The sequence below is a fragment of the Mycteria americana genome, chromosome 1 (genome assembly GCF_035582795.1).
Source record: "Mycteria americana isolate JAX WOST 10 ecotype Jacksonville Zoo and Gardens chromosome 1, USCA_MyAme_1.0, whole genome shotgun sequence".
NCBI lineage: Eukaryota > Metazoa > Chordata > Aves > Ciconiiformes > Ciconiidae > Mycteria > Mycteria americana.
In genome coordinates this window covers 38,557,014-38,571,722 of record NC_134365.1, presented here as the reverse complement: position 1 = coordinate 38,571,722, position 14,709 = coordinate 38,557,014, and the positions used below count along the sequence as shown (strand labels likewise).

The window sequence follows — 14,709 nt, the reverse complement described above, 5'->3', positions numbered from 1 at the left end:
AGAACAACTCTTGAAAATGCAAATCGATGCAAACAGCTCTACTGGCTTTTAAGTTGGAAAACACTGTTTTACTAAATGTGTATTTGATGTGATAGACCTTTTTATAATCCCACCTCGAGCCATTTTAAATTACCTAAGCATGCTGCTGACTAGGATAGATGCTGCAAAAGAACTCTGAAATGTTGGGAGGTCAAGTTTAAGTAAAATCCAAACTTCATGACTAAAAAAACCCCGTAAATGTTTTACACATTGAAAAACCGATCTGTGTTTCTTCTCTGAGAGATGGCTCCTTTGCTTTCTTGCTGTAGGTAGCTAACTCCCACCCGCTGTTGAAATACCATTTGCAGTTTCATGCAAGCATTAGGAGTAATGGGGCGAAGACTGTTTCCACTATATTGTGCGTTGAAAATCCAAAAGCTGGGTACCAGGACAACAGTTACAATTTTGGGTCAAATGCCAGGTTCTATCTTAAAAGAACACCACCCCAAAATTAACTGTCTTTAAAAAAAATGATTTACTTGACACGGAGGAGGGTCACATGGCCACAAGGGAAGGGCAAGCCCCTTCTTTGCAAATTTGCAAGCTTCCCAGGCAATCATGTAACAGACCCGTCACATTTATTTTTTCCACCTGGTCATCTACATGGCTGTATAGATGTGTTTTATATAAATGTATATATTTTGAGTCACCATCAGAGCTCTCCCATGTATGACAACAAATTTCTCAAGCACTAAAAAAAACAACTCCAAACTCCCAACTAATGAATCTCCTCGGTGTACTCGTTTCTTTCCAAAGAAAGTGGTACTGGAACCCCAGCGGTCCCAGTACAGGCAGCATCTATGGGAATGGAAGCTGCCTTGCTGTTTCCTCAGGTCTGCAAGCGTCTTTGTGGCAGGTTACGTGGCTGAGGTAGCCACGCAAGCCAACAAGACATTCCCTGGAAAAGAAATCTGAAGCTGCCTCCCCTCCCCACCAATGTAAAAAACATGCAACAAAAGATTGAAGTATTCTGCAAAGTGGGGAAGGGGGAAAGAAAAGCAGCTCCGTTCGTCCTCTCCAGGGATGCCTACTTTCCTTCCTTATCGCACGTTAATGAAATAAATGTCACTACCAGCCACAATCTTGGTCTCACGACCTTTCCAAATTATAACCACCGAGGACTCCAACTCCACCCTGCGCTGGCCGGTGGAGGTGAAGGCAGCCTCCCCTGGCGCTTTTCAAGCCGTCATCTTCACCAGTACTATTGTGACGGGAGCATGTGGCTGCTCAGCAGAGCTTGGTGAATAGAAGCACCTTCAATTAAGTGGAGCAAAAGCTCATTACGTTATAAACTGCCACTTTCGTGAGCCTTTCTGCTGAGATGGCCAAACACAGAGTGCACAGGGCAGCTGACCTATTTGCCTTACTCTTGGATGCAAACCAGGCAAGACAAGATCAAGATCAATTGGTACCGCAGAGGAGGAGGGAACATTTATAATGATGGATTTCTCTTCCTCTCTCCCCTAACAGATAAAGGGACTTTTGTTTTGCTGATATGATCCTAGCACCTTTCACAGGCACTACATTTGTTTAAATTAAAAACAAGAAAGGCAGAGACACTGAGCACTCTGTATCTGGTCAGTAGATTTCTGTCAGAATCAATAAAAGGGTGCACAACATATGGAAAGGCATTTTATTAACAGCAGAATTAAGCTGAATTTAATAAGAGTGCTTTATGCTACCTTTGCATTTAAAATATTTCAGTAAGCCATCAAAATAAGTTTATTCACACGGCTTTAATAAAGGTTTAACCCTGCAGCGGAAACAATTAAAAAGTCAGCATTTGCCAGCGGTTACCGCAGTGGTGTGTAGCTTATTGTGGCATTCAGGCTGTTGCTAAATCCTCCTGCTGCTTCCTCCACAATAGTGATGTGTGGCCTGTGAAATGAGCACTGCGTTTCAAGAATCAAGGTGCCGCAATCTATACTTGGGATGGGGGTGGAGGAAAGGAGCGGGGTGGGGGGAGGTCTTTCTTCTCCAATTCCCCACAACAGCCCAGATCTAACCTCCTGCAAAACTCTGTCTGTCTCCAACTGTGCAGGAACCCTTTTAGCAAAGACACAAGCAGGCACAGCCTGCTCCATGGCCTTTCATCCCACATCTCCAAGCACTGAGGGACATACCCAGCATGATGACAGGAACAGCTGGAACACGCTGTGCTCCAGCTGTTGCTCTGCTATGGCCACCATGAAAAACACTGTAGCCCCCTCCCTCTCAACCTGCTTTAGGACTAAAGGTACAGAAACAGCCAAAGAGGTTAGTAACTGCCAACTTCTTTCCCTTGTGGGCCTTCCAGACTTCCCTATGTTTCTGTAAAATTCAGCCATGCTTTATGGGTCAGGAAGATGGGGTCAAGCCCTAAAAAAAGGGCTTTAAGAGGACTCGGCCGAGCCCTTCCCCGCTCTGTTCTCCTTGCAACTCCTTGACCTGGGCCAGAGCATTGAGCAGGGAGTTCTTACCTGCGGTGCACAAAGCTGCCAGCGCCGAACCTGGGCTGCCAGCAGCTACCGTCCCACGAGAACCTCTCCTCCAGCTGGAGCCTTCATACCCCAGCCAGGCGCCCTTTCCCAACACAGCTTCTTTTGAAGGAAACCACGAGATGAGATACGTTTAGCTTGTAATTAAGAACAAACATTTTCTGCTTCTTAGTTGTCTCTGGGACACAATTTCTCTCTACTCATTTCCCCCCAAATCATGATCTGTGCTGTAGCAACCTGTGGTTAATATAACAGCTAAGTTACGGTAATGTTCTTGACTCTGGTGCCTTACTCCCAGGCCACACTCTAGACCCATTCAATGTACCATCAAATTCAAAGCTCACACATCCCCTAAATGACCCCCTGGATCATCTCCTCCATCACTTCTCAACATACTCTCACTCCTTTAGGGTTCGCATTCCCATCTTGCACCTTTTCTTGCCTGCCCTCCCTCAGCTTAGCAATATTCTTCCAAATTCTCCTTCCTTTTTGTGTGCTGCCGTCTCTCCTTTACATCACATTCTTTTCTGCAACCTTCATCATGTACTCTCAGAGAAAGGACAAAGCCAGCCTTTTAACTGAAGGGAAAAAGTGAAGGCAGTCCTTAAAGGACTTCTCAGACCTCCTGTTATAAACAGACAGTCCAATAACTAAAAAAGTAGCTTTTCATGGGAGACTTTAAAACACAGAAACACCATTAGTGCTGAAACTTCATCTTTTCCATACCCAACTTCAGCAGAAAACACAGTAAGCCTGAGCTGCAGAGGGCACAGGAATGGAACGCAGGAAATTTATGAGCTCCCAGAATTAAAACATTCCTGCAAGAAAGGCAGAAATGGCTTGTGGTGGGTCCTTTATGGGAGTAGGAAGGGAAAGCAAATGACCTTAAGAGATCCATCAGGGAACACATTAAGGAGCTGGCTCTGTGCATGGTGCTGGGAGCACAAGAAACGTCTCATGATGCCTGTGCTACTCAGTGCCCCAGAGTCACTGCGGAGCCTCCACCCAGACGAGGCAGGGACGAGCGCCTTCCGTCTACCGAGCAGATGAGGGAGAGTGCAAAACTCTGCCAGAACAAGGAGTTAAAAAGGGGGACAAAATAGGGTCCCCTGTGTAACAAAAATGGTACATTAACAAAGGGTTTCTGGTCTTCTTTATGATCCCAAGTTTTGCAAGCATCAGGCACAATAACAGTATTACTCCCAATGAGATATCTACAAATAAATTTCATTCTAAACTGTATTAAATAAGATATTTTAGACTGAATACTATTGTACAAAATCAACATTTGTCAATACAGGATAATTTTTTAAGCAAACACAACATCCAATGTACTGCTGTTAAGACACCTATACAAAGGTGATTTTTAAAACCCATTTTCAAGCCATTCCAAAAATATAATATTATGCTCTATTATGATAATGCAGCATTCTACTATTGTATGACTAGGAGGCAGACATACACACAGACATTTATATAATAATGACACATGAACAGCTTCACATGCTGTTTACTATTGTGCTCACATAGCGCTTGTTTTCAAGACTCTTTTCAAGCATTCATCAAATTCCTCATAACTGCTGGGAGGCAGTGAACTAGGTAATTTGTAAGACTGTATTTTAAGTTTAAAAATCTATTTTCGTTCCAAATTGATATTTGCTTTTTTTTTAATTTAGCTTTATAGAAATAAGTTTTAATTTTTGCCCCCCCCCCCCCCCCAGTTCTGAGGAACAAGTATACCCAGCTGAGACCTTGTATGACATATTTAAACCCAGAGCAAATTTTTGCATTCAAGATATAAACCCCAGAAAATAGGGATTTATAATGAAAACATTGACAGGCAGTTAACCATAGCCATACTGGTGGGTGTTGCTATACAACATATCAGTCTTACTTTTATTTTCTTTCGGACCATGTGAAGAGACATCTGTAATAGTACGTCTTTGGTGATACACATTACGGAAAGCTATGGGAAAGTTACAACATACGTTATGGAAATTATATCTTTGAACATAGAAACATACAATATGAAACGTTTAGACATACTTAGGTCACACAAAGTTTGATAGCAGCTACCATACTTTGAACACACGAGACCAAGGTCTTTTCTAGACTTTTCGTTGTTAAAGCCAGATCTGGCAAACACTACGCACACAGATAATTTCACTGACATGAGCAGTTTGAGAGTTCAGAGGGACAAATGCATATGAATAACTCATGTATGTAACTGTTTGCAAGATCTGCTCCTAAAAGTAATCCTTTATGTTAACAGATTACTACTAAAAATCCAATTTTGAGACTCGGTAATTTTTTGCTCACTAACTATTCATTACAATTTTATGGAAAGACATTATACTGAAACTTGGAATTAACAAAGATTTAATAAAACAAGTTTAATAAAACTATACTATAGACATTTACTTAATAAAGACTTACACCATATGCCCAGCACCATCTTCATACAGATGTATTGTAGTTTAATCTAATCCTAGAAAAGTATGGTTTCCTGCTAGTAGTTATTTTAGTAATTAAACACTTCACAACAATTTAATATTATCTAGGACTTTATTATTTCATACAGAAAAAAAATACTAAGTCTACCCCTGTAATTTCTTCATCATTACTTTTACTTAATTTTACAAGCACCATAATTTTCTCTGATCTACAGGAGAGGAAAAGCCAAATTATCTCATGCAAAAAATGTGATGTAAGCAGCACAACATTCAAAGTGTTAAAGAAATAAAGGATTTTTTTAAGAAATGAGAACCCATAATAATTAAAAGACACAGCAAAGCAAAATAAGCTTTTTACTTTATAGCTTGGTGGTCTGCTACAGAAAACATATGTACATGGAATCTGCGTAATCATTACTTGTATCAGTTACTTGCTGGTATGCACTAAAGCAGCTGAAGTAGTTTTTACATTAAAAGTTTTGGGGGTTTTTGTTGTGGTTTTGGGTTTTTTGTTTTTTTTTTTAAAGATTTAATTTCTGTGAACTAAATCCTGGCAGGCGCTGAGTGCATCCTACATTTCCAAAGAAATTTAGAGCCCTCAACTCCAATAAAGCAGGCTCAAGGAGTGACACTTCTACATCACACAACAGACACAAAAGAGCTGTAGTCATTACTGCAAATGAAGAAACCTTGAACCAATGTGAATGTAGTTTGCGTACAAGCACAGATTGATGTGATTTTTCCTAATGCTCACGCTTTTCTTAAAATACTTGTAAATGTTCATAAGATCTCAGGGTGTACTTTATGTATGAATGACTCCTAAATGGGAAGCTTTTCATATAGTGCTATGGGTGCAAAACAGCATATGCTTAGTGCCATCTACTGGGAGCGCCTGCTTATACTCTGAGTTTACCACGTCAGCTATAAAAAATGTTATGGGCAAACCGTGCACTAGGTTTGCACACGTTGAAACGTTTAGTCCTAACTTCAGACAAAAAAATACTTTTAAAATACAATTTGGAAGAATAGATCCGTGCTCCAGCTGCTAATATACAAATAGAAAAAGAGCAAGTAAAAACACTTCACTAGCGCAACTGTTAATTGAGTTTATGAATAATCCAGCGTGACTCGCACATGCTTACAAAATAGTGTTTCAAAGAAGAGACAGAAAGTCACCACTGTTCTAAGATACTTCTTTGCATTATTTCATTCATTTAACTTTTTTGGGGAAAAAAAAAATAATTTCACTTGCTTCTGATCTACAACTACGACCTTATACTAAATATAAAGTAAACATTACTTTGTATTACTTTATTCCTTACAAGAAGGACAGAGGTACCATTCCAAGCATAGAAATGGAAATGATACTTTCATTCAAATCTTTGTCCTGCAAATACTTAACTGCATGGAGTTTAAAACTGTGTTCGGAAGCCCAATTTACAGCTCTGCCGGCACTTTGCTCCCTTATGCTGAGTGGGCAGGAGTTCCAGAAGGTTAGAAAATCTCCTTCTGTATGGAATTTGCCATTCAACCAGAAGAAGACCAAACTCCACACCATTCCAGACTCGGTGGGCACATAGCATGGTGGTACGGTTGCAGGGCTGCAATTCGCACAGAACTGGGTGGTGGGAAAAGTACTAACTCGAAGAGTTATGTTATAAAAAAGTCATGAGAACTCGGGGCATTTTCTGTATATTCAAAAGTTAAAGTCACAGTGCATTGTGGCATTTAAGCAGATGTTGGCTCTAGACCTCGTTCCCATGTTTAATACATGCTATACCATTTACTTGCAACCCCCTCAATACACCACATACAAAAACCAAACCAAAGACAAAGCAAGTTTATGTTAATTTATAAACATCTGGGGAATTTAGATTACTCTTAAAATATGTGAGATATGTGATTGTATATTATTCCACTGTTAGCAGATGAATTTGGGTTTATTACATATAAATACCTATATATATGTATATCTATCTATATATATATCTATAAAGTAGCCAGTCAGTGGAACTCAATCTATTAATGTTTGCACAGTTACGGATCAAAGGGACAGGAATAAACAGTAGTGTTATGAGCTTTTTATTCCAAAATGTGACTACTGGATTATGCCAGAAAAACGATTTGACACAATAGGTAACGTAATGCTCTGCAAACAGGTACACAATAGCAAAACCTCCCATGGGCTGTGTTTCTAGCTGACCAACTTTGAGATCTCCTTTTCAGAGCAAGAACAAAATGGCCAGAAGACCGAGTGCCCCCATTTTAAGGTAGACACCAGCAATATGAGCGCACATCAAAAGGTGCATAATGAGGGCTAAGGAAATTTGCTTACCCTATATTTTTAGGATTTTAAATCTGGCTCAGCAGCAAATATAACAGGAAACCAAGGTCAGGCTGACACAATGTGGGCTATTCTCTCTCTTCCTCAATATGTGTTTGCAGCTCCTATCTAGGTTAATGGGAGTTTTGTGCACATATGGGGGGAAACAGAACACAAATGCTGCAAAAATTGGACTCAGATTTAGTTCAAATAAAGTGTAATCAGCTTTAGAAAAATCCATCGGCTTGAAAACCGATGTCTTATCACTGAAAAAAAATCTTTAAAACATCACCTCCATATGCTTGTTAAGTCCAGCTCTGGGAAAAAGTGTTCATAACATTTTGCACCCTTATGAACCAGTTGTGAGTATAGTACAAACACCCAAGCTGGTTCTTTTTTGATGCTTCAAATACTGATCAGCCAGGATTGTATCTTTTTTATTTGTGTGTCAAGAAAATTTCTAATAACGTTCAAAATTAGCTCAGTGCAGCTTTTATTTTCTCCCACATAACCATGGACACTGACATTATTATGCAGACATTACAGATACTGTTGCTGTTCAAGTGAAACACAGAATACTTAGGTTCAAGGTTTTCGTGATATAACCAGTTCATGGAGATGGGGTCTTATGGCACCCTTCAGAGACCTAAAGCAGAACCTGGACCTTACATGAAAAGCACAGCTGCATCTGGGCATTAAATTGCATGTTTCCATTTATTTATTTAGAGAAGCGTCATGTAACTAAAGAATATGCTGTCAGAGGAATGAAAGAATTAAGTTTTAAATTCTGCACACTTTTTGTACATAATTTTCATTGCAACATATTTGGTTTATAATAAAAATGTAAAAAGGGATACACGGAGTATAACTATAGTATACTGCTAAAGATTTTGAAAAATATTTTTAAGTCCTATGATTTAATAGCAATTGATATGCTAAATTCTTTTATGCATCTTTTTAAAAAAATTATAAATGGCATTTAATAACTTATTTTCAGTTTAAGTCCACTGTTTTTGCCAAGAATGAGGAAAATGATATAAAATTGAAGAGACAATATGTTGGACAAGGAAGTCAGACAGCATTTCCAAGCATCCTCAAATCTCATATATGAAAACCCTCGCACAATCCAGTGACTTTTACCAAAAAAAAAAGCAACAAACTTCGGGTTCAAAGGAAAATTTAAACAAACCAGAGCAACCCATAGCACATGGTTTCCTGCAGCAGAGACACCCATTCCTAAAAGGGCCTTCGTTATGCATGACACAACAAGCAGCACCCATTCAACCTGAGGGAAGCCCACAGGCTCGCAGGGCCACTGGCTGGCTCTTTGTCACCAAATGCAGCAGGTTGAATGCAGACATCACTGTGATATCCTCACCAACAAAACCAGAGGCAAAGAACAGGGGCAAGAGCTGAGTAGGGAAGAAAAAGAAAAAAAAAAGAAAAAAAAAAGATGAGAACAAATTAAAACATCAAAAATGTTAAGATACATTCACAGAAAAAACAATGCTTACAATTTTATGAGACCACCACATGGGAGCACAATTCTAAATGCAATTTTCTTAGTACGTTTAGCCCATTTCTGATCCCCCCCTTAACATTTTGATACTTATTACATAGGATTCAGTGAAGCAACTTTCTATGCTACCAAGTGAGAGGAAGGGGACGTTCCCAACCGCTGCTTTAGATACCCAACTGAGAGCAACTCAGGGAGCAACCTACGTGGTCAAAAGTGCAGAGGCACTACGGGAGAAACCTCAGGACCTCAGCTAGATAGCAGGAATCCTGCTTTGAACACCCAGGAATGCCGGGCAGATCAAACGTGCAGGCTTTTCAATTTATTTTATTTAAAACAAAAATCACTCCACAACATTTCTGAATGGTGAATGCTGGAAACCAGTCATTGCTAAAAATTGTTCTTTTGATGACTTGTTTGAGGAACGTGACATTTCATTGTAATAAACTTGCCAGATATCTTAAAACCACGACTTCTTTTTTTAAAGGCAGGAAATAATTTGCATTGTAAACTGTCCACGAGATATATTTAAACAATCTTCCGGCCAGTTTAAATATAGCAAACAGAGAGATGGAAGTCGCAAGATTTTATTTTAGAAGGATTTAATGCATGAATACTAATTGTTTCATTTACCCACGATGGGAAAGAGGAAACGCAACTGCCTTAGAGCCCTGCCATTCATAGCCGCAGCTCGCTTCAGAAGATTATGTGGCATCGGGGACCGGAGCCAACCCCCACCGAAGTCAATAACGAAGCTCTCATGGACTCTGGTGGAAGCAGGATTAGGCCCCAGGTGGCTAATGAGCGGCAGGGCAGGACTCCCAGTCTCCTCCCAGGTGCCCTCTTTCTTTTCCGAGTGTCACAGCACAAGAGCTGCAGGATGCAGGGCCCAGCAACGGCCCAGAGCAGGGGTTTGTCCCGGGCGTTTCCCCAGCCGGGGAGAAGCTGACCACGGTCCCATCCTGAAGAGCAAGCGCATACTACACGGCCAAGGTATTACCAAACCACTCTGGAGTGTATCTGACGGAAACCTGCTTGCGTTAACATGCCTGAACTCTGACTTCTCCAAACTAAACTCGCTGCGAAACCCAAACATCTCTGTGCTGCCGAACGCCGGCAAAGGCGTGGAAGGCGGGCGCTGCACGGCGGACAGCCCGAGAGAGCCATTTCATAGAAATAAACATGTCATTGTCACGAGTGACTGCGGAGCTGCTTAAAAACAAGAATAAAACCCCTCCCGAGCAGGCTACCGGCCGACGAAAGACCAGAGGTCTGCACGCAGCCACGCTACAAGCGCGCAGTTTCCCTGCTGGCGCCCTTCCCCGCGCGGCAGGCAGCGCAGAGGGGGCCCCCCCGCAGCCCATCGCCGCCCGCCGCCCTCAGCGCCCCGGCGGCGGGAAGCGCGGCAGCGCAGCGCAGCCCAGCCCCGGCGCCCGCCCGCAGAACAAAGCCGCGCTCCGCCAGCAGCGGCACCGGGCGCCCCCCGCCGGCGGCCCGCGCCGCCCGCACCGCCTCCCGCCCGCGCACGGCGGCGGCGCCGCCTGGCGGCCTCGGCCCGGCACCGCTCGGCCCCCGCCGGCCGCCGGGAGGGTGCCCCGGCCGCCATTATACCTGGGCCACGGCCCGCCCGCGGGGCTTCGTGAGCGCTTGGCTCCGCCAGAACTCTCAGCAGCGTGACTTCCCGGAGCGGTTGTTTCAGCCCAGAAGTACTGTCAGCCCTTCGGGGGGTCGGCATGCCAAAGGGCCGACGCCAGACCCATCCCTGCGCGGCCAGGTCTTTACTGCCCCTGCCTATAGGATCTCTTATGGGTATTAACGAAGGCTCCCAGAGCAGCCAGACACGGGCACCTGACGAGCACAGCGCAGAGGCGAAGGGACGCACCACGTCACCTTCCTGTTGTGCAGTCCTTCGGCCCAACAGATGCCCTCCTCAGTGGTCCTGGACCCAACAGATGCCCTCCTCAGTGGTCCTGGATTGACCGCCCACACCAACACCGCTCCCCTGCTCTCCTCTCTCAGGACCGTAACTCCCTCAAGTGTAAACAGTTTAAAGGAAATTATCAGAAATCCCCCAGGATTATAAAATAGATCCTGACCTCTTGAAAATGTCAAATATTTCAGTGTTCACCAAAATGTTGTTATTAGTCTCAAGTATTCATAAAGACTCGGAGGATATATAAGTCCTGAAAGCCCAATAAAATATAACTGAGCGTTTCATGAAAGTACTTTATTGAAGTTAACATATTTTATTCTTTTATTGCTGACGTTTTGATCGCTGTTTTTATTTACTCTGTAGGTTACAGCAATGCCCAGTAGTTTCAAGTAGGAAGGGGACCTCCTGGTGTTAGGTACTGCACGTACGCAAACAAAACCCTGCCACGGGGAGCTCACAGACCAAGGTTAAGAACTGCTTGTAAAGAATGAGTAAAGAGAAGAGTAAAGTCAGTCTCATTACCATTAACACATTTGGTTTGGAGGTGCTTCACACCCTGATTCCACAGGTACAGAGAACAGGTGGACAGAGAACAATGGCAACCTACTCACCATGGCGAGTACTGCGGCGTTGCCCTCCCACCACGCAGACTTTTCGCCCTGCGCACATCTGATAAAGATGTGCAGCATTGCAACATACCACTTCTCTGGTGGGATAGATGCTCCATGAAGAGCTCTGTGCAAAACTCACAATCCAGGGAAGGGGAAGCTGCTTTTATACACTACTTTTTGTTGTTATTGGGGGTGTTTGGTTGGTGGGTTGTTTAGGGGTTTTTATGAACACGTGCTGCTTGCTGCACTGCCTGCAACACCCAGGACACTGCTGGCTCCTCCACAGTTGTCCCCCGGTGTCACCAGACCTCTTGGAGCCCCTTCACTGCACTTCACCCTTTAACCTAGCACAGTGCGGAGCTTTCGTCTGCCTGGCTCATGTAATATGGACACTGTGCTCAGAGATAGTCTCTCAATCTTATAAATATACAGCAGTAACTATGTCCTTAGGTGGACTTTAGGAGCCTTTTGCTAGGATGATACACACTGTAACTCCAGGAAAACATTCCTTTTAGGACGTCGATATCCTAATATTGACATATGTTGACGTACTACCAGCTTTCAAGAGCTTCTATATTGTCAATTGCAAATGTTCAGAAATCACAAGTTCAGCCCCAAAATAAACATGATTTGTTAAAAAGTAATGTAGGGGGTCTGTCAAATTTGTCCTTCGGAAATTAAGAACTTTGTACGTACTCAGGTTATGTTTTCTCAACCTCTGTCTGCAACTAGGGAAATTTCTTTGGGGGAGGGACAACTTGAGAGATTAAATTCTGATATTATCACATCTTGTTTTTAAGAGCCGTAAGGGAAACATCAAGGGTCTCAGGAACTGATAACACTACTGGTTTAAGTTTTTCCATATTTAGTGTTTTTCCTGACAACTCAGGTCCAGAATTCCTAAAATTACATGAGAATCCCAGCTCTCACCAAGAAAAATGTGAAGTTCTAGCCCTTTACAAGTAAATTAAAAAATAACACAAATTCTTAAGGGAACAAGAATTTTTTTTTTCTCGCCCCAATAATGAGACCTTAAGAGTGTGAGGCTTCTACTTTTTTTCCAATTTCCCTCCCCCACCCCCAAGTCTCTGGCCCCATTTGGAGGGCAGGAAACAATTAGAGATAGGTACACACTAGCCAGAGAGCCAGGCTCTTACGTCAGGAATTTCTATGTCACTGGAAAAAGCAAAAGAGCAAAAATATTGCCATCCTGGAGAAACCCAAACAACCAGAAGTTAGAAGACAGTAAAGGCCTGTGAGTATTCTATACTCAAGTGTTACATTAACAGTTTAATTTTAACTACTATTTGTTTTGTTAAGTTTCTCCAGTCCGGCAGTAAGTTCAAACAGTTGTTTTGCAAAGGTTTTATTTATTTATTTTGACATAAATCAAACTATAACCAAATGTTTCACTGATAAAGCTTAGTGGAATATTTAATAGATACATTTATTCCAGCCTTAGCATTTGGATTTTTTTTTTTTCTATTTGGCTTTTGCTCACCTAAAGCTGCTGCCAGTCAGACTCAAATGACAGAACAGAGCAACCACTGGGCACTGCAGGAACAAAAAGCACAGCCTAGAGAGAACCACATAAGCAAGTATTTCAGTACATCATGGATTTCTGTGTCTAAACAGTTATTTACTGCCTAGTCATTTTCCCTTAACACATTCTCTGCTAAAGCCGAAGCCCTTGGTCTCTCCTGCTCCCTGCATTGCACTTGGTAGTTTTTAGGGACTTTACTGTTTGCGGTAAATGTCTTAGGTTTGTCATGATGTGTGCTAAGGTGCGGGGACACGGGGAGGGGTGGGGGGTGTAAAGGCAATGTTTAATAGCTTATAAGGAGATGTTTAATGGGGTCTGATCCAACCACCACCGAGCTGCCAGCTGTGGCAGGAGACTAGAGCACAGAAAAACTTCAGCAGGGGGATGAGGACTGCTGGTTATTTGTTGGAGAAAGGAGAGGGGAAGAGTTCCAGTTCCCCCTTCCGATCCAAGAAGATCTCTGATCCTGAAACGAGCACCCTTTGCAGTGCACAACGTATTCTCCTCACACACATATACCTCACTACCTGAGCTAACCATCCCTTCTGTCCTGGCCTCCCAACAGCTGGCTAGAACAATGAGGCGGCAGCCTTCAGCCCTCAGAAAACCACACATCCTGTCAATATGCATCTGTGCTTTATATTTTTAGACAACTGCATGCTTCAATGCGTTGTACTGTATTTGAAGCATTCAGCACAAAATTGTAAAGGTAATTGATAAAACCTTTGGAAAGTCACCTTTAAAGAGGCATTTTAGGCTCTGGATTTTCATGTGCTTGTACATCCATTGATAATGCAAACAAGGTGTCTTCACAAGTTCGTGATCTGCTATTAAAATACCTTGCAAAAGCTCACTGTCTGATGAGAGTAAAATAATCATTAACAGCTAACAACATGCAGCAAAACTTCATGAAGATAATTATAAATATAAGCTTCTCAAAAGCTCATTGAAGAGGCATAAAACATTTTAAAAGAAACTAATTGTGTTAGCCTTACAGGTCTGCAAAAGTACTGTGGCATTTAACTTGCATGCTTGTCTGCATATACTTTTTTCCCCTTCATACAATACTAGCTTCTCAATTACAGCCACAGAAATCAGAAGCATTAGACCTGAATTCCCACTTCACTTTTAACACTCTCAATTAAAGCATGTTCTCCATAGCTGTTTGTGCTGGAATGTGCAAACTGAATGGCAATCCAGTCTACTTTTAGGAAGTTTACATTGTGCCCTGATAAAGGCGGTAATTACTGCCATACCTCATAATATTTGAGTGGAAAAGCAGGAAACATCAAGCTTTAAACTTGAAGTTAGTACTGCTATAACAAAGGGGCCTAAAAAATGAAGTTCAAAACCTTTTTGCTTTCTTGAATTTTACATATTCTCTTATGCTAGATTTTGTTTTTAAACCCTTCCCATAGCAACTGAGCATATTTATCATAGAAACTCAAACCTAAAATAAACACCTTTCTGCAATATAGAACACACAGTCCTAACACATAAGAGATTTCCAAGTATCAGTTTGGATGACACATGCTTTACGATACTGACAGATCCAGCTACAGATGTTTTAACGAGCCTTGCTTACAGCAATGATCTTTTGTGGAGGAAACAGAAGTGCTTAACCGAGGAGTATATTTAATGTCTCATAATGGAAAGTATAGCAGTTGTCCCTACACCTGCAGAGCAAGCGGGGCTGGAGGCAGGCACACGCCTGCCTGGGCACCAAGCACGGCACGTGCCGCAGCTGCTCAAGCTCAAGGGGTGCAGGAGGCCCTCCCCGGCCCCACGGCTTCCTCACGGTGCCCACAGGCCAG

The 14,709-nt window shown here is 42.4% G+C and overlaps 1 protein-coding gene across 1 annotated transcript in view; it reads right to left on the bottom strand.

Annotated features, from left to right (window-relative positions):
- Nucleotides 1-14,709, bottom strand: part of MSRB3 (methionine sulfoxide reductase B3) — an 85,061-nt gene that overhangs the window by 56,351 nt on the left and 14,001 nt on the right. Inside the window, 2 exon segments of the mRNA XM_075495104.1 lie at nt 4,411-4,482; nt 8,671-8,704. Coding sequence (XP_075351219.1) covers nt 4,411-4,482; nt 8,671-8,704 — 106 coding nt within the window.